General features: G+C 41.2%; 3 protein-coding genes across 4 annotated transcripts in view; 1 reads left to right on the top strand and 2 right to left on the bottom strand.

Annotated features, from left to right (window-relative positions):
- Nucleotides 1–192: 192 nt before the first annotated feature.
- Nucleotides 193–5,075, bottom strand: LOC120794342 (sulfotransferase 2B1-like). 2 transcript variants are annotated; one of them, XM_040135328.1, is made up of 6 exons: nucleotides 4,135–4,429; nucleotides 3,106–3,317; nucleotides 1,790–1,916; nucleotides 1,536–1,630; nucleotides 1,213–1,393; nucleotides 193–1,034 (listed from the first exon to the last, which is right to left on the bottom strand). In XM_040135328.1, the coding sequence occupies exons 2-6, from the start codon at nucleotides 3,304–3,306 to the stop codon at nucleotides 901–903; spliced, it is 738 nt and encodes a 245-aa protein (XP_039991262.1). In that variant the 5' UTR covers nucleotides 3,307–3,317; nucleotides 4,135–4,429; the 3' UTR covers nucleotides 193–900. The 2 variants fall into 2 exon arrangements, with proteins under 2 accessions (XP_039991262.1, XP_039991261.1); XM_040135327.1 differs by lacking the exon at nucleotides 4,135–4,429 and adding an exon at nucleotides 4,822–5,075 and having other exon boundaries at nucleotides 194–1,034.
- Nucleotides 5,076–7,776: 2,701 nt separating this feature from the next.
- LOC120794475 (sulfotransferase 2B1-like) lies at nucleotides 7,777–13,544 on the top strand. The gene is made up of 5 exons (XM_040135582.1): nucleotides 7,777–8,095; nucleotides 12,527–12,653; nucleotides 12,813–12,907; nucleotides 13,050–13,230; nucleotides 13,411–13,544. Exons 1-5 carry the CDS (start codon nucleotides 7,862–7,864, stop codon nucleotides 13,527–13,529), a joined length of 756 nt encoding a protein of 251 aa, XP_039991516.1. The 5' UTR covers nucleotides 7,777–7,861; the 3' UTR covers nucleotides 13,530–13,544.
- Nucleotides 13,545–13,887: 343 nt separating this feature from the next.
- The window catches only part of si:ch211-176g6.2 (ras-associating and dilute domain-containing protein), a 31,299-nt gene continuing 17,682 nt past the window's right edge, over nucleotides 13,888–27,504 (bottom strand). The window contains exons 11-18 of the mRNA XM_040135462.1: nucleotides 26,749–26,998; nucleotides 22,596–22,768; nucleotides 20,344–20,488; nucleotides 20,032–20,192; nucleotides 16,891–17,251; nucleotides 16,593–16,810; nucleotides 14,914–15,053; nucleotides 13,888–14,802 (exon numbers count right to left, since the gene is read on the bottom strand). Coding sequence (XP_039991396.1) covers nucleotides 14,709–14,802; nucleotides 14,914–15,053; nucleotides 16,593–16,810; nucleotides 16,891–17,251; nucleotides 20,032–20,192; nucleotides 20,344–20,488; nucleotides 22,596–22,768; nucleotides 26,749–26,998 — 1,542 coding nt within the window. The 3' untranslated portion in view covers nucleotides 13,888–14,708. The remainder of the gene's footprint in view (nucleotides 14,803–14,913; nucleotides 15,054–16,592; nucleotides 16,811–16,890; nucleotides 17,252–20,031; nucleotides 20,193–20,343; nucleotides 20,489–22,595; nucleotides 22,769–26,748; nucleotides 26,999–27,504) is intronic.

The raw sequence follows: 27,504 nt of genomic DNA, 5'->3' as shown, positions 1-27,504 counted from the left end.
CTTCCTATACATATGCATGTGAATGTATGTTTGGCAAATTGATGATTACATATATGTTGATATGTACTGACAACCCTAAATGAGTTTCTTTGTTCTCTATAAAAGATTAGGTTTGTTCTCTGTTCGGAGAGACAGGAGTGTTTTGCCGACTTGTTGCTGTCTCCTATTATTGATCAATAATAATCCCATTAATGTTCAAATCCATCAGTGTCTGTGCTTTATTTGAGTTTGTGTCCAGAGTGTTTACAGAATTTCCAAGCTAATTCAATTCAAATTTCAACTCTTATTTAGGAAACTTTTTTTTAGTTAACTATTTAGGAAATGAACCAACATACGTACACCGACATACTAAATCTATTGGTTATTGGTATTAAGCAGCATGGCCATAACAAAAACTAACTTGAAAATGCGCTCAGTAGAGTGCAGAACTCCACCAAGGCAAATGTCAAACAACATACACCAGACTTCAGAGGAAAAAAATCAAATTCATAGTAAGTGATCCAGATCTGCCCAAAAATTTAATGGGTTCATCCCTGGCCCCTGCCCAATCCCCCCACCTAGTCCGGTGCAAATCGGTTCAGTAGTTTTTGCATAATCCCGCTGACAAATAAGACAAACAAACCACAAACAGACACTGGTGATTACATGACCTCCTTTGCGGAGGTACTATTATAGTTTTTAGTTAAGTTTTAAATCTAAGAAACACCTGTTTTCTTAAAGGCTGAAAACTCCTTTTTTCAGTAAAAGTATCAACTGTTAATTGCCAAATAAGAAAATTAATTCAAGATTATAGTATATAAAACCTACATCATATAGACTGACTAAGATTTTCTAATGTTAGAGTAATGGTCTGTCTGTGAGAAAGATACACAGGTTCTGCATGGTGGCATGGTGGAATGATTAAGCACGTTCATCAAGTTTATGTTGATCCCATACAAATTTATATTTGACATCTTTCATTTTTTCTTTGTAAACTGCATCAAAATACTCCACTTCTGCCACTGTTAGTTGGTTTTTCCAGTCCCCAGCAATTCCTGAAACACAACACACAACAAGAGAAATGATCATTTTCTACTGTTTGTACAGCAGTATTGTATAGTCTTGTAGTCATTCCTTGTTAATTTCATTTATTTACTATGATTGGCCCTATAGATCAAATCTAATAACAGTGGAATTGAAAGTGTACTACATGTATTATTTATGGAAACGTACCTTTCCTGAGAAATTCGGACTTTGTCTGGTCCATGTATTCATGGGGAACAGCAGAGTAGTTTGACATGTTGTTCTGCTTCATGTTCTTGAACAAACATCGGTCTGCTATCTTCTCTATCACCTCAGTGTCCAGAGGTTTCTCTACGAATTGAGCAATTCTGGCCACAGAGTCCTTCAGGTCCTGCATCAAAGAGAAACACAGCTCATATTCCTACAGTGACTCTGAAATTATCGCTGCGTGTTCTTGTGAGGCCAGAATTGTTCGCAGAATGTTTCAAAAAGATTTTACTAGGAGGCTTTTCAGAAGTATTGCAAAATCTCACCATGATCAACTCTTCATAGGAGATGGGCATTACGCGCTCTTTATCCGCAGCGCTCAGCCAGCCCTTTACATGATCAAACCATGAGCCAAACATAACTAGAAGGGAAAGAAGATTACAAGTATGTCACTATCATGACTAAATTATTACTTTTTATAATCAAATGTAATCAGTTCATGGTTTGTGTCACTTAATATGTTGCTTATTGTATTATGAATAAATACTGAACATTCCATAGGTGTAACAATGAGCCCAACCTTTTCCATCAAGGAACTTGTGGAGGAACTCGTTCTGTGGGCCTGGGTTCACCAGGAACGAAGTCATCGCATAATAATGAAAGGAAGACGTAAACACATCTTTGGGGTTCCTCATGACATAGATGACCTGCAGTCATGATATGACATCCATTAATCAGTTATGGAGCTTTGGTCACTCATCCATTTCAGTCTTCCAACATACTGTGTGTGTGGTATATCACATAACATTTCAAAATGCTGTACCCTTAATTTACCACACATCATTTTACTGTAGTTGTGTCATGGATGACTAAGGCCTTCAAAGTGGCAGCCAATAAGTTGTGATTCCCGTGACTTGGCAGAATACGACACCTTGGGGGTTTGAGTTGAGAGGACTCAACGTGTCAAGACAGATAGAATCCAGTCATACAAAGTTGGGAGCTTGGAATGTTTAGAAGTGGTTGGTATCATGTTTCAGGGGATTGCTAAACCAGTACCATGGTGTTTGGGCTGGTTGCCAGTGTGTTTTTAGGTGGTTGGTATGATGAGTGCGGAGTGCTCACTGCTGAGTGAGTGCTATAGTGGTTTTCATGTTTACTATGGTATTTCTATAAGGTGGTTGCTATGGTGAATTAAGATGGTTTCTAAGGAGTATGGAGCACTTGCTGGTGTGCAAGATTCTTTTGCAGTAGGAGAGCAGGACTGTCCCCAATGGGGGAAGCTATCATCCATCCACTATCCAGTTTTATCTAACTGTCCTCTTTGTAAGTGTAAACTGCTCTGCTAAAGAGGAATGGTTTACAGACAGATATTAGACAGGAGTTGATGGTACAAATACATCTATTCAATTAGCTGTGTGAACCTACTGTCCTGTTAGCAACTGAGCTAGCGAGCTTGCTATCTCTGTCAGCTTTTTGCCCCCTCAATAACTCCTCCTTGAATGAAATGGTGCACAATCCAGAGAATGAAACCTCGGAGAGCGAATGTGACTGATAGCGTGACTGCTAGGGGCTTCATATACAGCATGTGAAAGAATGAAGGGTGCCAGAAAGAAGAGAGGCAGCAATAAAAGTGAGGAATAATATAAAGGCTAGAGTGAGTATCGTGCCTTTTTCATAGTGGCCTAATGATATGCCATAACGTAAAAAGCACATACAGATCTAATTATTCATTAGAACTAGGTCATTGTTAATCTTATCTGTTTCACCTGTGGTTGGCATGCTCTGAGAAGACAAAGTGACTGCCATAAAAACGGACCTTGTCTTGCTTTGACATGTGGTGTAGTCAGCCACAGCGATGTCGGTGAGTACCAGCACATGCGTATATGACAGATTTACCTTTGGCTTTGCTTCAAAGAACGCCGGAGGCATCATGTTGTAATGGAAGTGGGTAGAAAACATTCGGGGAGATGGCCTTTTGTCTAGATCAAGGATGTAGGCCCGGTGCTCCTCCAACCAGGGTACACGGTCCCAGTTAGGAAGAGTCTCAACGGAGGCCGGATCTCCTCCACTCATGATCAGAGGGACAATCTCCTGCATCCAAGTCGTACCTAAATAAAGAAAACGAGGTTTCCTGAAATGTGTCACTACACTAGTCACTCGCGCGCATTTTTTCTATTTATCTTTTGATTGCCCTCTCATTTTGAGCATTATTTTTGCAATAAACCCTGTGGAATGGAGGGCCACTTACAAATTGCACACTTCATGAAAAAAATACAGCGTAAAAAAACAAACCACACAAAAAAAAAAAAAAAACAGGGACAGCTGCTTGAGGGCTTTTTTTTTTTCTTTTTTTTTTTTTTTTCATTACGTTAAGGTTGCATGCACTTGCATTTACTGCCCTGCTCTGCCTTCTTTTCCTCAAAGTGGTCATAACCTTTAGTGCTACATGTGGTGAAAAATGTGGAAAAAAAAAAGCCCCCCAGTCTGTCCGATATATATCATTTATCTCTGTCTTTATTGACTTTTTTGATAAGGTACGAAGAAAACGAACGAAAACAAAGTCACATCACATTGAACTGAACTGCAGAACTGACTTCATGAACTGAACTGTCTAATATCTCATCTAATATCAATTTGAGTGGCTATTTCTTAGGATATTTTGTATGAACGCAATGATGCCACGCCTGAACTAGTTGTCACTTATCACACTGCTGCACCTACGCCTCACTGCAGTAACAGTGTCAAGCAGCAGTCAGCCTCGTGGAAGTGATGAAGTGGTGAAGTCTTTAGTTTTATTAGTAAAAGTAAGTGCTTAAAGTATAATATAATATTGCATATTTTTAATATATTTATATAATATAGCTAAATATATGGGTGCATGATGAGTATCTTAACCTTTGACACTTAAGTACAGTTTGACAATACCTTTCACTGAAATCGTTCCGTGTTTGCGCTTGATTTATATTTGTTCCCGGTACTGGAGCTTGTGTGCCTGCTGTAGGTAAAGCTGCATTTGCAGCCGGCTGAAAGAATTGGATCCCCCATTGCGGATTAACTCGGCGCGGAGGTACGGAGACCTCGCTGGAGGTTTTTGCACCGAGCTGACTCTCCGCTCCCTACGACGGTGTTACCGGTGGCCCCCCTTACGCGATGCCCGGGGCGGGGGCCGGTATCGCCGGGCGCCTCTCTCTCGTATGCCCCGAGAATGTAAGTCGCCGGAGCGTGAAGGGCGTGCCCGGGGGTTTGTGCAAAAAGTAGTAGTTCGAGTTCACAGTGAGAGACAAGACTTTAAGCAAAAATGTGACGCCGGAAATAAAACAACAAAGACAACAACAACAACAACAACAACAACAACAACAACCCAGTTCATAGACCGGCTCCAGAGCAAAGCACTGCCTGTTTATTGGGAAAGGGCGGCTACATTTAGAAGTAGACTGTATGTGTATATATTTATTTATTTATTTATTTATTTATTTACTTATTTATTTATTTATTTATTTATTATTTATTTTTTTTCATGTGTCGTATTTTGTTTAATACTTGTGGCATTACGAGCAGGTGCACGTCTGAAATACACTGACCCTACCGATTCATCCGACAAGCGGAACTCACCTGACTTGGGATACGTTACTATGAGAATATCATCTGGGCGAAAGGCAAACTCCTCGTAGAATTTCAGGCTCTCCGGAGGGTGCAGGCATTTCGGCACGTAAACCCCTTTGTACAGCGTGTATAACTCGGCCTCAGTCATAGTTGAAAGCAAAAAGTGGGCAGGATGTCAAAGACTCCACTACCTCAGAAACACATGCAGAGAAACTGCCGAACACTGGACTCCTACTTGATCGCCTGCTGTATGCCCTTGCCTCTTCCGGTCTCTCTCTCTCTCTCTCTCTTTCCCTGAGGCAACAGATTTTGTAAAGCAAAGCAATGTAGTAAGGATCCGGCATGTGGACCATCAGCAGGCTAATTCCACCTGCTGAATACCCTCCATCAGTGAGAGTAAAATCATCGTGGTCTTTGGTTTGAATATAACAGTAAGCTAATAGAGAATCTTTACAATCGTGTCAGCATGGAAGAGTTTGGTTTAAACAAACATGAAGCTACTTGCTTTCACTGTTACAGATCTCAGGTCATGAGTAACAGGCATTTTCCCTATAGACACTCTCCCATGGGGATGTCACTCCGTCTCTGTTCGGTTCAGTGCTTCAAATATGATCAATAAGCAGTAAGTCGAATAGTCAGATGAAACCAAACGACAATTCAATGGACTGGGCTGTTTTCTGAAACAGTAGAGACCGGGCCCTGGTCTATGTGTACCGGTGAACTTGGTTTTTTCTTACTTTCAAATGACCCGATTTCCTCTATGACATGAGTGTTTTTGGCATGAGTGTTTGAGAACTGATGTACCACATCGCCATCTGTTCAATCCATGGACACAACAGGCCACAAAATCTGTGGACGGTCGTCTGGGTTATACGCTGAGCCTTAAAACCTGATTTACCTCAACATGTACGGTAGGAGACCAATTGAAAACGAACAGTTTTGTATAAGATAGTTGACAATATTCTACTAGTACTGCATAATTTGTAGTTAGTAGGCCAAAACGTGTAAAACCACTTATGTAACCGTAAATACAGAGATGTTTAGGGCTAAAAACATTATTATATCAATTAAAATCTGAAAAAAAATGTATTCGTTTTTTTATTAAAATATTTACAATTTTAAGTCATCTGCATGGTCGCGTGTTGTTAAAGCGAAAGTCTGACATTTTGGAAGTTACTCTCGTCTGCTTTCTCGTGGCAAGTGAGCTGAGAGGATCGATATCACTCCTCTATCTGTCTGGTCCACATGAAGCCGGAGCAGGCAGCCAGTTAGCTTGTCTTAGCAACAGAGACTGGAATAGGGGGAAACAGCTGGCCCGGCTCGGTCCGAAGGCAACGAAATCTGCCTACAAGCATGTTTAGCTCATAAATGAACACATTACATACTGCCTGTTTAACCCATACACAAACCCAAGTCTATATGTATGTATATACACCATTTAAAAGATTGTCTGACAGGGATCTACCGATGAATGCGTTTTCTGAAGCTGACCCTAATTGACACATTTCTGACAGTAGTGTCTTAAATGCTAGTTTTACTGAACAAGGAATTAAGGAGAAACCAGGAAAAGCAGCAGGAATAGACCGAGCCTCAAAGGAGTATATTAAAAAGCACTACATCCAATTTTATGCCCCCATATGTCTCTTTGTTTAACGAGATTCTGGACTCTGGGGTCATCTCTGAAGACTGGCTGCTTGGTTAAATTGTGCTTAATTGTTAAGTGGAACGGGGACACCAGGGATTGTAACAATTGTAGAGGCATCACGCTTCTGAGTTGTCTGGGTAAACTGTTCACAAATGTACGGAACGCAAGGTAACGCAATTTCTGTGAGGATAATTCGATCCTGAGGGAAACTCCACCATTACTCCACCATTAATCATACCTTTTACTGGAACACATTGTTGAATTGTGTTGTTTTAAAATGAAAACGCTCTTTTGTTCTTCCATTGAGGACAGTAAGGCCTTTGATACAGTTTGGAGGGATGCACTCTGGAGAACTGTTAAAAGCAGGTATTAATGGTAAATTCTTATGGACAAAAACATCAAATCATGCGTATTTGTTAATCATATTAGATCTGAGTATTTTGCAAGCCTGGCTGGACTTAGACAGGGTGACAATTTATCGCCATTTTCATTTGCACTATTTATCAATGAGCTAGAAGAATGTCTACTGCAGAATGGCTGTCAGCCTATTAATTTTGATGACAGCGTAATAGATAGTTATATCCAATTTATGGTACTAATGTACACGGATGATACAATTATCATGTCTACAACAAAAGAAGGGTTGCAGAAAGCAACAGACCGCATGTGTGATTTCTGTGAGAAATGGAAATTAAAGGTTAATAGTGGCAACTATTAACTAGAGTCACACTTTTTGGTGGCAGGAAAGCCAAGTCAAGTTTGTATGCAATGGAGAGAATCTGGAGATTGTTCATTGTTTTAAATATCTCAGTGTCATTATGAATCTTAATGGTTCATGTAAGATTGCTGTTGAGGAGCTGCATAAGAAAGCCTCCCATGCGATGTTTGCCAATTTTCTGTAAATGTAGGACATTTGATTTACCTGTAGATACCACACTAGATCTTTCTGACAAGTTAGTTCCACCAGTTATATGTTGTATGCATGCTACAGTGTGGGGGTTTGAAAAATGAGATACAGTACATTGGAAAAACTACACCTCAAATCCCTTAAGTCAACCCTAAAGGTTCAAATGACGACCCGCGATAATATGGTCTCCCTTTGTTTCCCCTTCCTCAGTCTAGCTCGCTTGTGTGTGTGTGTGTGTGTGTGTGTGTGTGTGTGTGTGTGTGTGTGTGTGTATATATGCTGGGCATGGCCTCCTGGTTTCCCTCTCCTGCTGTTCAACCTGAGCACCTGCAGCTGATCAACTAATCAACTCTACAAGCCACTGCTGTATAAAACCTCAGCTCTTCCATCCAGACTCCACAAGACTGTTCAGTCAACTATTCGGTAGAGACGTCACTGCTAAGTTCTCTGCTTTTGGCTAGTTTTTTGTTTTTTTGGTGCTCCCCTAAACTCCATTAATGCTGTATCTCAGGTTCACTGTGTCGGCCTACCAGACTACCTGCAATGTCCAGCCTCGTCCTCGTCTGCTGTTGATCCACCGTCTGCTCTGCTCTGCCCTGCCTTCAGACCCTCTGCCTGCTTTGTTCCTTTTCCCTGCTCTGCTGCCTGCTCCGCTCCACCAGCCCCGTTCCTCTGCCATATCCACTTCCAAAACCCCTCCAGCTAAGCCATCACGGCCATCTACAATTCAAGTTATGATAAATGCCTTTAAACCGTTCTTTGTGTCCTGGTCTGTTTACACACAGGTCCAAAAAACTAAACTGTTAAGAGCACTTGTAGGTCAAGCAGATACTGGATGATTCTGGTTTGTCTTATCTCTGGCTCACACAAAAGCATAACATCAACTGGTTGAAACGGAACAATGGCTGAAAGATCAGTTTATGCAAGGGTGGCAAAGTGAGCTCAGAAGTATGACATCATGTAATATTTATGTTGAATTTAAATGAACTTAAACTGGAAAAGTATCTGTTGTACGAACAGTATAGGCAGGCTATTTGTAATTTTTGAGTGATCAACACGAGAATTCCTAAGGTCATCTGAAGATAGATATAAAGGGCTGGAATGAAACCAGAAGATAGCGAAAATGTCATGTCAGCAGGAAACCAGGCACCGCTCATCACCTGCCCAATACCATCCCAACGGTTTTTCAGCAGCAGGGACAGGGATACTGGTCAGGGTTGAGGGAAAGCTGAATAGAGTAAATTAGAGAGATGATCTTATGAAAACCTGGTCCAGAGTGTTCAGGACCTCAGACTGGGCTGAAGGTTCACCTTCCACCAGGACAATGACCCTAAGCATTCAGCCAATACAATGCAGGATTGGCTTTAGGACAGCTGTGAATGTCCTTGAGTGGCCCAGCCAGGGCCCTGACATGAGCCCAATCAAACATATCAGTCAGCGTACAGCTCAGTGACCTGAAACGCACCTTTTGGTCCAGTTACCCTTTAAATTAAATATTATCTAGTAATCAGCAAGTTCATGACCTGAAATCTTTGTCCGACATCTAAATTAAGTTCAAGTTTGGTTTGAAATTAAAGTTGAAACGAAGTCTTTTCCTGATGTCAGACAAGCTTAAAGGGATTCATTTTTTGCCTCTTTAAAAGCCTATGTTATAGAGATTAAATATTATTTTGATGCTTTCACAAGTCCATTTTTTGCTAATTGCTCTTGCACTGTCCTCACTATTCATGTCATCACAGTGGTTTGAATACTCAGTGTGCATTTTGTAGTCTCAACATAACTATAGGCTATACCTGTCCAAAAGGAACCTTGCCTCTATACTATATCTCTTTGTCTCCAATGTGACTCAACTGTGCAATCCAAGTATTGCATGATTTCCCCCCCACTTGACCTCAAGTCGGAGGACTGGGCGTCTAATCAGCTGGAGCAATTAAAAACACCTCTTTGGGTGTGCGGGGCCTTTAAAACTAATGGTACGGTAACTGGGAAGTCAGTTTGGACTGCAGGAGGGGAGAGGACAAGTCAATTATCTATCAAGACTGAAAAGGACCTCAGATACAACTCATCTGACCGTACCAGTAGCAGGCGTACCGGACCTTCATCGCCATGGTAACAATAACACAACCCATAGGAGTGTACCGAATCTTCATTGTAATGGTAATAATAATAAACATGTTAAGGTTGTGTGGTCACGGTTTCGTTTAGGCAAAAAAACTACTTGGTTAGGTTTCAGAAAAGTTCGTGATTTGGGTTAAAGTAAGTACTTCCTTAAGGTTAGAAGGGGCCTTCGTCATCATGGTTACAATAATAAACATGGACTTTGTTGCTCTATATACTGTATCACCTGACCTCCTTTGCTCCCATCATAATCACTGCTATAGGTCACTCATTAATAAAACATAACTATGGATCTTGATAAGCCGCTTGCACAGATGACCCATGGGCCAGTTTTTTTACGGGAGGACAGTCTCCTTAACTGTGTACGGACACCACCATAAAAGTGCTAATATACAAAACATTCAGTGCTATTTTGTTTAATATCTGTGGGGAGCCAAATGTCACTGTTGATCTGCTGCAGCCAGAACATTTGGACAGAATGTACATAATCAGAATCAAAATTTTGACATTCAACTGCAGTCTTCAGATGGTAAACCTGCCATGACTATACCAGTAATGTATATTAATAGATTGTTATAGCTTATCAAAAATTACCCTTTACTTTTCATTATTTTATTACTTACTTTAACTTTACTCTTCACTACTGAATGATGAGAAGTTACATAAGAATGACTGCATTCAGATTGGGCCAGAGAAATTTCGTTACCACAGCGCCAAAGATTTTTCTTCACCATGCTCGGCATCAATTATAACATCTTATGCAAGTTGCAGTTGTAGATGTGCATGCAGCATTGAACAAGGCATGAACACAAGAAGAGAATAAACCCAAACAGGTTTAGAGGACTTAACATGCAAGCGTCGCAATAAGCAGAAGAACCCAAATCCAGGACACACAAGTCGGAGTTCAGAAACAACAAGAGTGAGTTTATTGCTAAGTCAGTGGAGAGATTAGAGGAATGGGCGGGGGTTTGGGGCATGGCAGGAATTGTTGGGAGGGGCAGAGGGAAGCAGGTTGCAGATGAAGACGGAGCCGTGTGGAGAGCGGGGAATTCAACGGTCTTTGGAAGCTGGAGAAGGAGTAGATGAGCGGGCAGGCGGGTGGGGTTTTGTGAGCTTGTGGCCGGCGAGGCAAGTAGAGGTTCTGGAGTGTAGTACTCTGATAAGCTGGCAGGCAGGCAGGCAGGCAGGTGAGTAATGATCCTGAGCACAAAGATACGAATGTTAACATGAGGAAAACAAAGCAATAGAGCTAATATTTAAATGTGTTTTCTAAACTGCCTGTGCGGAACAGATAGAAAGCAGACTGGCTGACAGAAGGAAAGAGTTAAGAAGAGGAGTTGTCTGGTTTTTGGAAGGACCTATTTGGTGGTTGGAATGGTTTTAATTGCATTTGAATAGGGTGCTTGGTGTTGTTATGGTGTTACAGGTGGTTACTAAGTTGGTACCATGTGTTGCTATGGAGTTTTAGGTGGCTGCTAGTATATTGCTATTGTATTATAGGTGGTTGCTAGGGCGGTGCCAGGTGATTGCTAAGCTACTGCTATGGTGTCTTACACGGTTTTTACAGTGCTATGGTGGTTCAGGGTGGTTGCTAGGTAGCATCAAGTGGTTGCTAGGGTACGAAATGTGTTTGCAGTAGTCACAGGCTGTGTGCCCCATCCAAAAATTACAATCATGCAAGTCTACAACTGTTAGTGATGACACAAAATCATGATGATTCGTAAGTTTCTGAAATCTCAATGTACTGCTCACTATTGTGTAAACTACTGAGTATCTATTATATAGGGAGTAGTGAATGAGTGAAGAATGGAGTGATTTTAGACACAGTGACAGGGGTAGCACTATTAGTGCTACAGTAATAGTACCAGCAACAGTACTGTTACTGATAGCAGCAGTAGTCACAAAGTAGCACTGACAGTTAAGGCCTGGTCACAGCAGCATTTAAAACAGCAGAATTTTGTGGCGAAATCAATTCTTGGACCAATTTTCTATTAGCTGCGTTGCACCAAATGCTTTTATTTAATCAGCCTCTTTCTGAGGTCGAGCTGCTCCACAAAAGAAAAATGGTTTGCAGACAGTTATCAGACAGGAGCTGATGGTACAAATATATTATTGTCCTGTTAGCGATTGAGCAGGCAAGCTTGCTAATTAGCTCTGTCAGCTTTTTGGCCCTTCAGTAATTCCTGGTGTACGAGCAAACTCTTGGAGAGCTAGTGTGACTGCTAGCGTGCTTGCAGTTAGATTACCAGCTATGGTACCTCATTATTGTATCACCAAAAACCTGCTTTTTTTTTCTTTTCTTAATTAAATTTTGTGTGCCACTGTCTGGTGTTACCAGGTCTTTATAACTGTAGTAGTAACAACTGACTGTGAATACAATGGAGTTATAGAGGTCCTTAATATTTTAAAATCCGTTAACATTAACAGCAAGGGACATTAAGTGTAAACCGTAGGTTTGTATGGAGCATTGTTCTGTACTAAATATATAATGTACAAAAAAAAAAACTTAGAGCCACCACTCACCCACAGTCCACTCACACAGGTGTTTTCATGTGCCCTGGTTAGACCTCTTCTCAGGACTATGTGGGTGTGGACAAATTGGAAAAAAAAAAACTTAGAGCCACCACTCACCCACAGTCCACTCACACAGGTGTTTTCATGTGCCCTGGTAAGACCTCTTCTCAGGACTATGTGGGTGTGGACAAATTGGGTTTGACTGACAGCTCCCTCACTCTCCTGTTAGTTTTGGGCGGGATGACTTGTTGACCTGTTATCCTTCTTACTGGTACTTAGAGTTTTGTGACATCACATAAATTCCCACCACATTTCCAACCAATTCCAACCTGACTGGGCGTCTAATCAGCTGGAGCAATTAAAAACACCTCTTTGGGTGTGCGGGGCCTTTAAAACTAATGGTACGGTAACTGGGAAGTCAGTTTGGACTGCAGGAGGGGAGAGGACAAGTCAGTTATCAATCAAGACTGAAAAGGGATGAGTGATGAAAGCTCCTTAACTGATTAATGGATGTCATATCATGACTGCAGGTCATCTATGTCATGAGGAACCCCAAAGATGTGTTTACGTCTTCCTTTCATTATTATGCGATGACTTCGTTCCTGGTGAACCCAGGCCCACAGAACGAGTTCTTCCACAAGTTCCTTGATGGAAAAGGTTGGGCTCATTGTTACACCTATGGAATGTTCAGTATTTATTCATAATACAATAAACAACATATTAAGTGACACAAACCATTAACTGATTACATTTGATTATAAAAAGTAATAATTTAGTCATGATAGTGACATACTTGTAATCTTCTTTCCCTTCTAGTTATGTTTGGCTCATGGTTTGATCATGTAAAGGGCTGGCTGAGCGCTGCGGATAAAGAGCGCGTAATGCCCATCTCCTATGAAGAGTTGATCATGGTGAGATTTTGCAATACTTCTGAAAAGCCTCCTAGTAAAATCTTTTTGAAACATTCTGCGAACAATTCTGGCCTCACAAGAACACGCAGCGATAATTTAAGAGTCACTGTAGGAATATGAGCTGTGTTTCTCTTTGATGCAGGACCTGAAGGACTCTGTGGCCAGAATTGCTCAATTCGTAGAGAAACCTCTGGACACTGAGGTGATAGAGAAGATAGCAGACCGATGTTTGTTCAAGAACATGAAGCAGAACAACATGTCAAACTACTCTGCTGTTCCCCATGAATACATGGACCAGACAAAGTCCGAATTTCTCAGGAAAGGTACGTTTCCATAAATAATACATATGTAGTACACTTTCAATTCCACTGTTATTAGATTTGATCTATAGGGCCAATCATAGTAAATAAATGAAATTAACAAGGAATGACTACAAGACTATACAATACTGCTGTACAAACAGTAGAAAATGATCATTTCTCTTGTTGTGTGTTGTGTTTCAGGAATTGCTGGGGACTGGAAAAACCAACTAACAGTGGCAGAAGTGGAGTATTTTGATGCAGTTTATGATGTCAAATATAAATTTGTATGGGATCGACATAAACTTGATGAAAGGGCTTAATGAAAGTCATTCCACCATGCCACCATGCACAAAAACCTGTATGTTCACTAAAATGTTCCCTTTGGTTCATCAGGTTTGTGGAAATAGAGGTGCAGATGAGAGCAATATACTGAATGCTGCCCTTTAATTTACAATAAGATATAACAACTTCAACTCAAGTTTTCTTATTAGCTTTGATTGTTTTATCTTTCTCATAGACACAGCATTAGAGTCTAACCCTAGAAAGCCGCCTTAATTAATGTGTTTATGTTGTGACAGAAATTGCAACTTTCGGGATTGTTGTAGGTTTTATGAAAAGCAAAAAGGTCATAATGGTCATTATATTGGGCGTTTACTGCGTTTTTATTGATGAATATGCATTAGTATGGTCATTGAAAGACTCTATGGCCAGTCCAAAACATGCAGTCTGACAAAAGTCAGAGTGGCTGTTTAGAGGTTTAAAAAATGTATTTATTCTTGAAACACAACAGAGAAAAACATTAAAATAATAATAATAATAAAATCCAGACCCTAGCCTACAGGAAAGATAAATTGGTGGACTCACTTTCGAGCTGAGACAGTATGTCTTTATGACCATCACTTACCAACAGCATGTTAAAAAAAAATCAATTCATCAATTGTCAATCATTTTATCCAGATGAAGAATGGCAGTGACAATATGCTGGTTTATGTTAACAGACAAATGACAAATGGTAGAGTTGCAGTGATGTCATTTCAACCGAATTGTTTTTTTAGTAATGTGAGACTTCCTTCATCTCCCATGCGGAGGGGTTTGAATAGTGGTGTTTCGAAAAACGTATTTTAGCAGTGATATCTGATGTTTTGAGCCAAAACCCATTCAACCATACAAAACAAATTTAGAGTGCTTGAGGCAAACTCTTCTGAGGCTGAGATCAAAATGCCCTATTCACTGTAACGCTGCATCATAATTACTATTATGCTATTACAATGTATAAAACTATATAGCTGTTAAACTACATTTAGCCACTAAAACCTGGTACTCAATTCAACCAGGACGAGGCTCATTTCATAGTGCATTTTTGCCTTCTCAACAACCACGTCCTAAAATGAAGGTCCATACTCTGAGCTTGATCATTCAACGAGCTCTCCTAGTCACCTGAAGTGCGCTTGTGGTGCTTCAACAGTCTCTTGGTTAAAAAAAAGCAGTGAAAAATCCAGTCAGCATTCTGTCTGAATAGCCTTATTCATCCAGTCACACCTGGCCACCAGTAACCTCAGTCTGTCTCCAGATGACTGGATCAGCTCCTTTCCACTGACAGAGACAAAACAGAGACAAAGAAGTGGAACACATTTAAAATATATATATATATATATATATATGAATTTTATTTTTAATTGTAAATTTGACTTAAATCATCCTTACCCGTGGTAGTCCAGTCCAAGCAGACTGACTCCATTAACAGCCAGGATCCTGTCTCCTGGTACCAGCTTCCCACACCGGGCTGCAGGAGAGTCTGGGACGACTGCACGGATGAGGAGGCCTTTCACCCTTAGGGAAGTGTCCTGGAAGATGAGGTCAAAATGTCGGTAAGATTTTGCAGTCGGCTGCCACACTGCTACAACAGTTTCAATCCCCTTTGAGCTGAATGCTGACATCAGCACACTAACATGCTCACGGTGAGACTGGTGCTGATGATGCACATGCTGATGATTAGCAGATATCATGTTTAACTTGTTCACCATTTTAGTGACGTGTGTTTGCATGCTAACATTTGCTAATTATTAGCAAACACAGAGAACAAGTCATGTCTGATGATAGTTATTCAGTCTGCATAAGTTAGGAATGTTTGCCAGCTACTTAAAGTTATCCACCAACAGTCACTAAACAAGACGATGCAGTCCTGCTGAATCTGGAGCCTTTTAACAGAAAACCTTTAAATTAGCTGCACTGGGCACGTGGATACAAAAATAATATTCATTAGCTACAGTGTAGCCAACATGAAACATTCACAACCATGAATCTGATTGCTCTGCCGTCCTTGTTGTAGTTTCTAACAGAGTAAAGAGTAACTTAATATAAGACTGAAAAGCACTGTCCTCTCTGGTTGAAAGTTTCACGTCTGTTGCACCTCTGGCAAGACCTAGAACTACTGACAGGTGGTTGGCGTAGTGTAATACACTGAGTGTTATTAAAAGTATGGTATGCAGTTTGCCCACTAGCACGTATATAGGACCACTGAAGGAGTAGATGGTGAATACCTCCAGGTGATGTGTTCAGCTGAGTGTATTGCAGAGTGGCTAATAAATGTGCTGCAAAGTTGCGTTAGCTGTCGAATTCAAAGTGATTTACAGATAGATCCCAGAACTGGTTGTTTCATTTCACCTGTGACCACACTGAACGGTACACCATTACTGCAGCATGGAGAAGTTACATTACTGAAGGTCAGCGAAAACAAGATTCACAGCTGTGTGAAGTTGCCCTTTAAACCTGCAATAACTGATTTTTTTTTTTTTTTTTTGGCCACTTGGAGGAAGCTGAAACAAGTTGTGACAATAGCATTGGTATTCATCACTTTTTAAGCTGATATGGCAAAGAGTTGCTTATTTACACATTTAACAGTTAGAGAAAAACATTGTCATTCATTGGGGGTCATATTTCTGGCCATATGGTGAATGTAAGTCCAATATTTACTCTCATTTACTTCTGTTTTTAGTCTCCACCAACTCTCGGGGGAAATATCTGGCTCTTTAGCGGCTGAATGCTGCACTATGGTCACCAGCTCCTCTATAACTGTGTCTTTTTCACTGAAAGCATCTGCCTTCTGTGGCTGAAAACAACGCTATGAGAGCTAAGAGAGTGAACCAAAACAGCAACATTGCAGTCAGACAGCTAAACAATGAGCTGAAACTCACTATAAACCCCTTTAAAGTCAAGAGGAGCTGCAGACTGGAGTGATAATTCTCTGTAAGTTCATCAGTACGAGCAACGCCTTTCACCTTAAACATTTGATACATTGTTATACAAATACTGATTATAGTGACTTTAATGTTTAAGTTTATCTCTGAGTTATCTCTTTTATCTGAGTTATCTCTTTTACTCACCCTTGTGTCAACCAGAGCAAGACCGAGTCCTCTTTCGCCTCGCTCCAGTTCCAAGCTAAAAACCTCATCATTATTGTCATCATAATGGTCGTCGTCCTCTTCATTCTCTTCCCGCTCCTCCTCTCCCTCTTTTAGTTCCACAATTTTTTTCATACCGGTGTAGTCTGATTTCAAATGGTCTACTTTCAATGCAGCCAGACATTCAAACACTAATCCGCCTAAGAGAGAAAAACAGAGGAGAGGTGTTCAGTTCATTGTCAAGCAGAAGAAAACCTCAAATGATGATGTCTTTCTATACCTTCATCATGTGCATCTACAGCGGAGGACCAGGGAGCTGTCTCACTGTCAGCCTTTATCCATGCGTCCTGGCCTGCCTTTACCAAATCGACAGGATCTATGATGTGGGGGGTGTTGGGAGGGGTAAGGAGACAGGAGGGATCCAGAGCTGACCTCCTCATCTCAGTGCTCTTTGTCTCTCTGATTTGCAGCTCCAGATTTCTTAGCTTCTGAGACAAAAGGAAGGCGCCACAGGAACTGAACTCATCCAGGTAGTGGGTGGAGCGAGGAGAGGGTGGTGATGGGGGTGATGGAGGAAAGGCAGCAGAGGTAGTAGAAGGGGATGGCTGGTTCTGGACAGTAGCCTGAAGAAAGGTACCACTCTGGATGATAAATAGCATCAGAACAAGAAGGTTAAATTAGAAAAACACATTTGAAAATTGGCCTACTTTAAAGGAATAGTTTGACATTTTGGGAAAAATGTTTTTTAGCTGTCTTGCAGAGAGTTAGATGAGAAGATTAATACCACTCTTATATCTGTAGACTAAATGTGAATCTAGAGCCAACAGTCGGTTAACTTAGCTCAGCATACAGAGCTATAACTAATCTATTTTTTAAGCTATAGAGGTGCTGGTAGGCAGTTTTTTTTTTTTTTTTTACCTTTGGACAGAGCCAGGCTAGCTGTTTCTCCCTGCTTCCTGTCTTTGTGCTATGCTAAGCTAAATGGCTGTAGCTTCATATTAAATGGACAGATATGAAAGCAACAACAACTCTCAGGAAGTTAGACAATTAAAAATGGAAAAGAATTACCTATGGATGATTGGATATTTAGGAGTGTACTGTTATGAAATACTAATGTATGAACAGGCCGTATGTTCTGGAAAAACTATTTGTGTTAGGTACATTCCAGACTTCATATTTAGTAGCTATGAAGTCTGGAATGTGCCAAAAGAATATTTTTTTCACAGATTAATGATACATCCATTGATTATTCACTACTTTGGTGCATTTTATCAAGATTTAAACACAACAATGACTTATAATCACATTAGCAAACAACTGCCAGATATTTACATATCTGGCAGACACGAAGCAACATTAGCATCTATCTGGAGTCGTGTCACTAGCCAACTGGCGAATGTAAGTCCAATATTCACTCTACTTTTAGCTCTGATTTGGTTTCCACCCGCTGCTGAGGGGAATATCTGGCTCTTTAGCTGCTAAATGCGTCACTGTGTTCATTAGCTACTCTGTAACTTTGTCTGTCTTCTGTTTGGTGCAGTTTCTGTAGAGTGGGTTCATGAGAGTTTATTTTTTATGCTTAAAACAGCAGCCTGCTGCAATTGGAAATGAGGATGATGAGAAAAATATTTCAACTTTATTTCAACTTTCTTAAAACCGTAGAGTCAAGAAAATTTTTTATTTATGGAACTTAAATGAATGTCTCCTCTGCTGGAAAATACTGTGTGGTGTTGTAGTTAGCCGTGCTAGCCACATGGCTCTAGGGATGGATATGTTGGTCTGTTTGTCCACCACTTTTGTCCAGACTGAAATATCCCAACAACTTTGAGATGCGTTGCCATGAAATCTTGTACAGACATTCGTTGTCGACAGAGAATAAATCCTTTGAATGATCCGCTGACTTTTCCTCAAAGTCACCATGACGTTCCAATGACTTTGGTGATGCCTTAACTTTTTAAATAGCCCCATCATTAAGTATAGATTTGAATTTGTCCAGTACTTTAGTTTGTGATTAAATACCTTTAAAAGTTCTGAAATTCCCATTAGCCTCAACTTTTTTTTGTAATGTTAGAGTAGATCATAGCACAGAAACATTACTGGTGAAAGTAACACCCTCTTTTCATTGCCTCAGACAATGGACCAGTAACTACACTGGTCATGCTAGATCTCAGTACTGCATTGGACACCATCGATCACATGATTTTATTACAAACTGGAACATGATATTGGGATTTAAAAAACACAGTAGGCTGGTTTAAGTGTTACTTGACAGATAGATTCCAGTTTCTCCATGTTAACAATGACTCTGTCATTCACACAAAAGTCAGTCATAGAGTTCCACAGGGTTCTGTGCCACACTGTCTAAACCCTATATACACTTCCTTTAGGCAATATTATCAGGAACCACCCTTAGTTATGCTGCTATAGGCCAACGCTGCTGTTGGAACTCCCATGATGCAATGAGTGCTTCTTCTCTCTTCTCTCGCTCTCTCTCCCTCCCCATGGATTTCTATCACTCTACTGCATGTCATTAACTCTGTGTCTTGTCTCTCCTGTAGTTTGTGCTTTTCCTCTCCGTCCTTCTCTCCCTTTCTTCTGCAGGTATCTCGGACTCTGGAGCTCCAGAATCCGGATCTGCAACTACTACTCAACACTCAATTTCATAATAATAATAATAAATAATAATAATGATGATAATTGGTGCTGCTATCATTGTTGCTGTTTTTATTAATAACACTACTGAACCTGTTAATATCCTTATGATTATTACCATTATAACAACCAGTCTGACAGTGCTTGAATACAACAGTATATATAGCTGTTTCTGGTCTCTCTTTCTCCTTTTTCCCCCATTTCTCCCCTCTCAACCCAATCGGTCGAGGCAGACGGTGGCCCACCCTGAGTCCGGTTCTGTTGGCGGTTTCTTCCTGTTAGAAGGGGATGTTTTTTCTTCTCCACTGTCACCAAGTGCTTGCTCGTGGTGGGAACTGTTGGGTTTCTCTCTATAATATTGTAAGGTCTGGACACTACTATGTAAAGGGCCTTGAAATGAACGGAACTGAATGTTTGCACAGCCTCACAGAGCTGCTGCACAGCTGTGGAGTCAGAGTCGGGTTTGTATTTGAAGCTCTCTGGTGAAGTGATGAATGGCAGAAATACACCTATGTTATGTCCTTTAAAGAGGAAGCAGAACCGGGACCTGGGGTGTAATTCGTATTCAGAAAAAGTTTCCATCATCCTCTATGGCCCCCACGCTTCCCTTTGCCACCTTAGCCAAGCATTAAAGCTTGCGTTACTCATATATTTCCCAACCTTTTTCAACATTATTTATATTGCTTACTATGCCTATTTCGAGTATCATGTTAAAATCACAAGGCATAAATGGCATCTTTTGCACCTGCTGCTCCCCAGTAGCTCTGACCTCAGTAGACTGTGGCTCAGGGAGTGAGGGAATAAACTCTTTGAGCTTGTCCAGCTGTTCCCTTAGGGCTGAATCTGTTACTGCCCTTCTCAGTTGGAACTGGTAACCCCCGTCAGGCAGCACCAGAGGATGGTGCGTGTCAAAACTCTCCAGGATATCAGCTGAGGAGGGAAAGGGAATATTGCATTCAAATAAAATGACGAGAAATGAAAGATAAAAATTGTATATGAGAATGTTGGAGATTATCATATTTATAATTGGTATTGTAAATTGAGGCAGGAATAACAGGCCAGCAGTATGATGATCTCTCACCGGTTTTATGTACTGCTGCTTCGTCCTGTACTGATGGAGTCCACGTGTGTCTACCGGGAGACCCTGGGCTGTATAGACTCAGCAGGTGGTTCAGCTGGGCCGGACTCAGGGCAGGGTAGTCAGACCGCAAGGATATCCAAGTTGTCTGCGCACACACAAACAACAAAAAAGGAATGTACAAGAAGAATGTAAGAATAATTTCATTAATTTATATTTGAATTTATTTCTTTCGTAGCACAATTAAATCTTAACTGTCCTCTTAGAGGCCTTCCTCGATGAGGGCGGCTTTGGTTTTGTCACCGAACACCCCAACACTGAGACTAACAGGGCAGTGGCTATCAAAGTCAACAAAAACCACCCCAAAATCGTTCACCAGGCCAAAGAGGAAACTGGCATCCTGAAGTGCCTGAGGTGTCTGGATCCAGACACGTGGGACATTATAAGGTGGAATGGCTTCTTCTTTGACTGGGACCATATCTGTCTAAACGTTGAACTCCTGGATCAAAGTCTGCATGCTTTCATGAAAGACAGACATTCCCGGGATCTTCCCACCAGCAAGGTGTGGTTATCCGTCCGGTGGCCACAGCCCTGTTCCACCTGAAGGGCGATGGTCAGTGTTATGGTCATGGACAGCCAGCAGCAGCCAATGACAGTGAAACTTATTGACCCTGGCCTGGCTTGTCACATGTCTGCTGTTGAGAGTGGCGTCTGTGTGCAGACCACACGGTACAGGGCACCAGAAGTCATGCTGCACATTCCTCTCAATGAGACCATTGAGAGAGGGCTCCTGACTGCCCAGTCTGTCATGGGGGAGATGCACTAGGACACTAGGACTGAGAATCATCACAGAGACTCAGGGTCAGCCAGCTGACTATTTGCGAGATTGTGGAAGGGGAACTTAGTCTTCAGTGTTCGTAAGAATAAACTGTTGCACTAAAAAAAAAAACAAAGAAAAAATGTTGAATGAGTAATGTATGTAAAGCCTTTTTACCACATGAAGGTAAAGAAAAAAAGAAAAAGATGATTCTGTCTTCAGGTTTATTCATTTCGTGACTGTTTTTTTTATTTAAGAACTGTGCAGCACAATTTTTTGTTGATAAATTTATTATTTTCTTTTTGTATCTTTTTTTGTATATAAATAATTTTTCTACAATTTTGTTAAAACAATTTTTTTTTTCCATTTTAATTTTAATTTTAATTTTATTTTATATATATTTAAAATATTTTTGTCTACTATTATTCACTTACTAATTTATTACCAAAGTACCTTGGACTGCTTCATGCTGCATTTGAAAATATTAAATAATACCGTCATATGACTACATTTAACCAGTGGGGTCAAGACAGCTGATATTGTCTTAATATATTGTCAGGTATCTCAATTAAATCAGAACAGTTCCAATTTGTGAACATAGCACACATGAAGAGTGTGTTTTTTCCCCCACATTTTTTAGCACCTGTTTCCTCACCGTTGGTCTAGAGAAGGAGTAGACAGATTTGTCTATGCTCATGGTTTACAAGGTTTACAGGGAGGATTTAGCCCTTGCATCAAACGAGTTTACAGTTTCTGAATGTGTTTTTTTTAGTTCAGGTCTGAACAGGGATGAACACCATAACATGAGCCGGTGTATACTGTGCTGTAGTGCAAAACAGTTGCACTGTAAATACGCATACACATATACGTCTTCTGTTAAACTTTTTTTCCCTGAGACTCTGTCAGAAAGCTGTTGATTTAACTCCAAGTAAATTTCAAGGTTGCTATTCTTAGGCATAGAAAGTATATCAAAATAAAAGTCAATCTGTGATGGACAAGAAATAACATGGCAGATAAGCATAATGCATTTAGGATATCATTTTTTTGTCCATCCAGCAGAAAAAATCGTGTCTCTCGTGATTATTAAGTGGTTGGATAAATCTAACTCTGCTGAATGTGCATAGTGAGAGACAGAAAGAGAGAGAGAGAGAGAGTGTGTGTGTGTCTGGGCTTGGGTAAAACAAGCCCACACACAGGAGCCCACTATACTTATGGGGTCAGACAGAGCTTTGTGGGGACCAAAATGCTGGACCCCACAAGTTGAAATGTTAGGGTTGGGGTGAGGGTTAGGGGTAAGAGTTGGGGTTAGGCATTAAGTTGTGGTGGTTAAGGTTAGGGTGAGGGGCTAGGGATTCTACTATGTCAATGACAGGTCTCCATGTATATAGTAAAACAAGGATGTATGTGTGTGTGTGTGTGTGTGTCTGTGTGTGTTTACCTGCAGTAAATTCTTTCTAGGCGTGGCCAGCAGATTGATAGCTGACGAGAGTGTGTGTGTGTGCTCCAAGGCCAGCTCTCCCTGTCCAGCTGCATGGGCCCAGTCCAAGAGCAAGTCAAGATTGGCCCGCATTCGCACCCCTCTGGACCACTGGTAGAAGCCTGGTTCTGAGCCTGTGTACACATCAGGAGAAAGTCATCTTCCAAACGAATTCCTCAATCATTCATTTGGGTTTCTCATCATTACGGTCTACAGCAAAATGTTTGTTTTTGTCTTTGCACATGAATGTTGAGGCCTACTATTCCAGACAACCTGTGCACATTGAAATCTATCATCCGTTTTTTTATCAAAAAAAACCAAACTGATTTTACCATGAGACGTGTCTAGAATCCAGAATCTGTAGAACTACCACAGCAAAAAAATTATCCAAGAACAAATTCAGAGGATAATAATAAAAAAATTATATAAAATAAATAAAAATTCTACATTTTTCTTATAGTCAACAAACCCAATGAAATGATCAAAACCAACAATGAATGTATCTAACTAACAAGTACTATATTTGTATCCAAAGTCTGATTTGTCTTATTCCTCTGAGCCACAGAGCTCCATTGTTTTCCCAAAACTATTACATATTATTGAGCCACACTGTATATTTTAAGTCCGCCCCATATAAACAGTTCTGTTGCTGTAAATACTCACTAGGGCACCAAATGTGGATTCATCCGCAGCTGAAAGTAGTCCCCATATTTGCACTGGAGAGTGTGTACAAAATAATACTGTTATATTTTGCTTTGCAGTTACAGAAACTATATATTTGTGGCCATTAAACAAAAGCCTAAAAACCTATGCAACAGCCAGTGGGCCTGGGGCTGAGTGGGTCTGTCCACCATATTTGTTGACGGTAAGAAAAAGATACAGTGGAACAGCACCTGCCAGATCCTTTTTTATGCTATTTTATTGTCGGGTCTACAGCAGAAACATTTGCGTTTTAGTATGTACTCCTCACGATTCAGACGTGTTACATAGGGGAGGGGTTAATAGGTCTTTCAGGCACTGCCATGGCTCTTGGCGGCCACTAGGGGGCAGGGCAGGCACAACTAAACATGACTGTCACATTTTCTCTCTCGCTCTCTCCCTCGATTCCTGTCGTAGCTCCGCGGGTGCAGTCAAATAAAGGCATAAAAATGACATGAGTAGAAAAAAGGCAAATCATATTCACTCTACTGCTGAGCAAATGTTACGAGTACCAAATGTTTTTAATGCCTTTATTTGACTGCACCCGCGGAGCTACGACAGGAATCGACAGAGAGAGCGAGAGAGAAAATGTGACAGTCATGTTTAGTTGTGCCTGCCCTGCCCCCTAGTGGCCGCCAAGAGCCATGGCAGTGCCTGAAAAACCTATTAACCCCTCCCCTATGTAACACGTCTGTATCGTGAGGAGTACATACTAAAACGCAAATGTTTCTGCTGTAGACCCGACAATAAAATAGCATACAATTAACAGCTTAAAGGATCTGGCCGGTGCTGTTCTACCGTATCTTTTTCTTACCGTCAACAAATCTGGTGGACAGACCCACTCAGCCCCAGGCCCACAAGGCTGTTGCATGGGTTTTTTGGTTTTTGTTTAATGGCCACAAATATATAGTTTCTTTAGGTGTAAAGAAAAATATAACAGTAGTATTTTGTACACACTCTCCAGTGCAAATATGGGGACTATTTTCAGCTGCGGACGAATCCACATTTGGTGCCCTAGTGAGTATTTTTCAGACATAAAGACCTGGATGACCAGCAACTTTCTGCTGTTAAACTCAGACAACACAGAAGTTATTGTACTTGACCCCCAACACCTCAGAAACACCTTATCTAATGATAAAGTTACTCTGGATGGCTTTGCCCTGGCCTCCAGCACCACCGTAAGGAATCTCGGAGTTATCTTTGATCAGGATATGTCCTTTAACCCCACATAAAACAAACTTCAAGGACTGCCTTTTTTCACCTACATAACATTGTAAAAATCAGGCACATTCTGTCTCAAAAAGACGCTGAAAAACCAGTCCATGTTATTGTTACCTCTAGGCTGGATTATTGCAACTCCTTATCAGGCTGTCCCAACAAATCTTTAAATACTCTCCAGCTGATCCAGAATGCTGCTGCGCAAGTACTGACAGGAACTAGGAAAAGAGATCACATTTCTCCTGTGTTAGCTTCCCTGCGCTGGCTCACTGTAAAATCCAGGATAGGATTTAAAATCCTTTTCCTCACCTACAAAGCCTTTAATGGTCAGGCACCATCACATCTCAAAGAGCTCATAGAACCCTATTACCCCACTAGAACACTATGCTCCCAGAACTCAGGCTTGCTTTGGGTTCCTACAGTCTCAAATAGTAGAATGGGAGGCAGAGCCTTCAGTTATCAGGCTCCTCTACTGTGGAACCTTCTTCCTGTTTGGGTCTGGGAAGCAGACACCCTCTCCACATTTAAGAGGAGGCTTAAAACCTTCCTTTTGATAAAGCTTATAGTTAGGACTGACTCAGGCTTGTCTTGAACCATCCCCTTGTTATGCTGCTATAGGTCCAGACTGCCGGGGGATTTCCCATGATGCAACAAGCTCCTTTCACCTCCTCTTCCTCTCCATCTGTACGCGTTCATATCCCATAAATGCTCACTACTAACTTGACGTCTTCTCGCTCCCGTAGTTTTGTGCTGTCTCGTCTGGATCTTTGACTGCAAACCACCTACTGCCCCCATGATCCTGCTCAGCACCCACTGCTTCAATTATTATTATTATTATCATTACTATTGTTATATTTAGTTTTATTAGTATTACTATTCACCCTATTATTATAATTATTAATATTATTATTAGTCTCATTATTGTTATACATCTTTATGTTGTGCCTGTACTGTACTATGCCCCCCCCCCACAGGCTGGTCGGGGCAGATGGCCGCCCACCATGAACCGGATTCTGTTCAGGGTTTCTATATATTCTATATATAACTATAAAGAGTTCGGTCTAGACCTGCTCTATATGAAAAGTGCCCTGAGATAACCTCTGTTATGATTTGGCACTATTTAAAAAAAAGGAATTGAAAATTGTGTTGGATGTTTAGTGGTTATAACTGGCAGCAAACTCAAAGTGCAGCTGAGGCTGATGGGAATGTGGTTAGTTTTTCAAGTATTTGGTCAAAAACCACACTTATGTATAAACAAAAATTTTGGCTTCCTGATACCGCTAGATGAAAGGTTAGTGGATCAAAGTTTTTACAAATCATCCACTGGACATCAACTGTATTGAATTTCAGGCAGTCCCTTCAACAGTTGTTGAGATATTTCAATAAAAACGAAAAATGCCACCTAATAGTGGCGCTAGAGGAAAAGTCAGGGGATCACCAAAGTCATTGGAATACATCATCTGGGTGTACTGTACATCTGTGTACAGCAATAGTCATCAAGATGTCTCAGTCTGGGCCAAAGCGGTGGACCGACCAACTGTCTGACTGACGGACGGACCAACATTGCCTCCCCTATAACTGCACAGCTGGCTGCCAAAGCAGAGGGAAGAGGAAAAGGAAGGGCTACCTGACCAAAATGTTGCCTTTAGAATTCACTGGGAACTAATTAACAGTTAATGCTGTGTGGACAACCGAGACAACAGAGGGTTTAGTTTTTATTTCCTATCATTATCACAAAGTCGCCTCATGTTTCTGAGCTGCAGTGATGGAATAAGAAAGTGCAAAAGCATCGACACTGTCAGGAATCCTGTCGGGGATGAAAAAAGATCTACCGCCGAGATGCAGCTATAATCGTCATTAATTGTTTATTTACCGTCTAACCTTTGTGTTAGAAGCTCTGTTTAAAACTCAAATTGGACACATGGACATGTACACGAACAGCAAAGCGATTGTATTGATCCCAGAAAAATTGCAGTCGCTCGTTATTAGTTGTGACTTTATTGTTAAGTCTTTTGTCCTTGTCAGGATCCTGTAGGACTGATGACTATTGTTCCAGTGATCTGACTGATCAATGGTTAGGCTTTTGACACATTTTTTGCCCCACAGGCCCAGATAGATTTAGATACTATGTGTGTGTATAGGTGGCGTGACTGAGTGTTTTCCTCCTTGTAGGCAAAAGTACTGTATGCACCAGTACCTCTCTCCATGAGTGAGTTGACGAGCGATGCATTGACGAAGTAGAAGAGGTAGCCAATGAGCTGAGAGGAAATCTCTGGATGGAGCTGACAGTCGGAGAATAGTATCCAGGCCTCGTTCAGGACCTCCACAACCTGCTGGATCTCACCGGGGACCTGCAGTCCACTGCTACCCAGGACCCGAGCACTCTCGCCAGGACTCTCCCTGAATGGGTTGCAGTCCAGGAGTCCAGGTAGGATGGGGTACAGGACCTGATAAGACAAAATTGTTGTCATAAAGGGAGCTACGCAGCTCAGAGTGACTCACTTATCCATGTGGAACTGCAGATTGTTGACAATTCCTGTGGGTCAATTTGAGGTTGGAAAAGTTAATGTTGTGGGGTGGATGTTCTAATTACTGGAATAAACTAAAACATGTAACCCTCTAACCCAGATTTCAGACCACCCATTTTGCCTCTACATGTCTGTCTCTCTCTGTGTCTCACACCACAACATAAGCTAATATAAGATTAGTGCGACTCAACTAGCAATCGTAGAAATAAATGGAGATAGTCTGTAACATTTCCTCTCTCTCAGCCAAAGGTCCTCGCTGCTCTTCACAGTGAGCCCAGACAACGATGGCTTTGTTCGGGTTAATTGTACACAGACATCCCCTCCGATCTTGCTTTTACACCCACCAAGCTTCCGAGGCCAGGGGCAGCCGTAGAGCCACATTCCTGAAAAGCTGAATACGGCTCATGTGGGCTTGGCATGGCTGC

This window comes from Xiphias gladius, chromosome 9 (genome assembly GCF_016859285.1).
Source record: "Xiphias gladius isolate SHS-SW01 ecotype Sanya breed wild chromosome 9, ASM1685928v1, whole genome shotgun sequence".
Taxonomy (NCBI): domain Eukaryota; kingdom Metazoa; phylum Chordata; class Actinopteri; order Istiophoriformes; family Xiphiidae; genus Xiphias; species Xiphias gladius.
Note: the sequence above shows the minus strand (reverse complement) of the source record. Positions and strands in the feature narration are given on the sequence as shown.

Excerpts from the sequence above, each read along its gene's own strand:
- LOC120794475 (XM_040135582.1), top strand. The coding sequence starts at position 7,862 with ATGCTGTATCTCAGGTTCACTGTGTCGGCCTACCAGACTACCTGCAAT. Across the intron at positions 12,908-13,049 it reads CCTATGAAGAGTTGATCATG|GACCTGAAGGACTCTGTGGC; the intron begins GTGAGATTTTGC and ends TCTTTGATGCAG. Across the intron at positions 13,231-13,410 it reads GTCCGAATTTCTCAGGAAAG|GAATTGCTGGGGACTGGAAA; the intron begins GTACGTTTCCAT and ends GTTGTGTTTCAG.
- LOC120794342 (XM_040135327.1), bottom strand. The coding sequence starts at position 4,960 with ATGACTGAGGCCGAGTTATACACGCTGTACAAAGGGGTTTACGTGCCG. Across the intron at positions 1,631-1,789 it reads CAAGTTCCTTGATGGAAAAG|TTATGTTTGGCTCATGGTTT; the intron begins GTTGGGCTCATT and ends TTTCCCTTCTAG. Across the intron at positions 1,394-1,535 it reads CCTATGAAGAGTTGATCATG|GACCTGAAGGACTCTGTGGC; the intron begins GTGAGATTTTGC and ends TCTTTGATGCAG.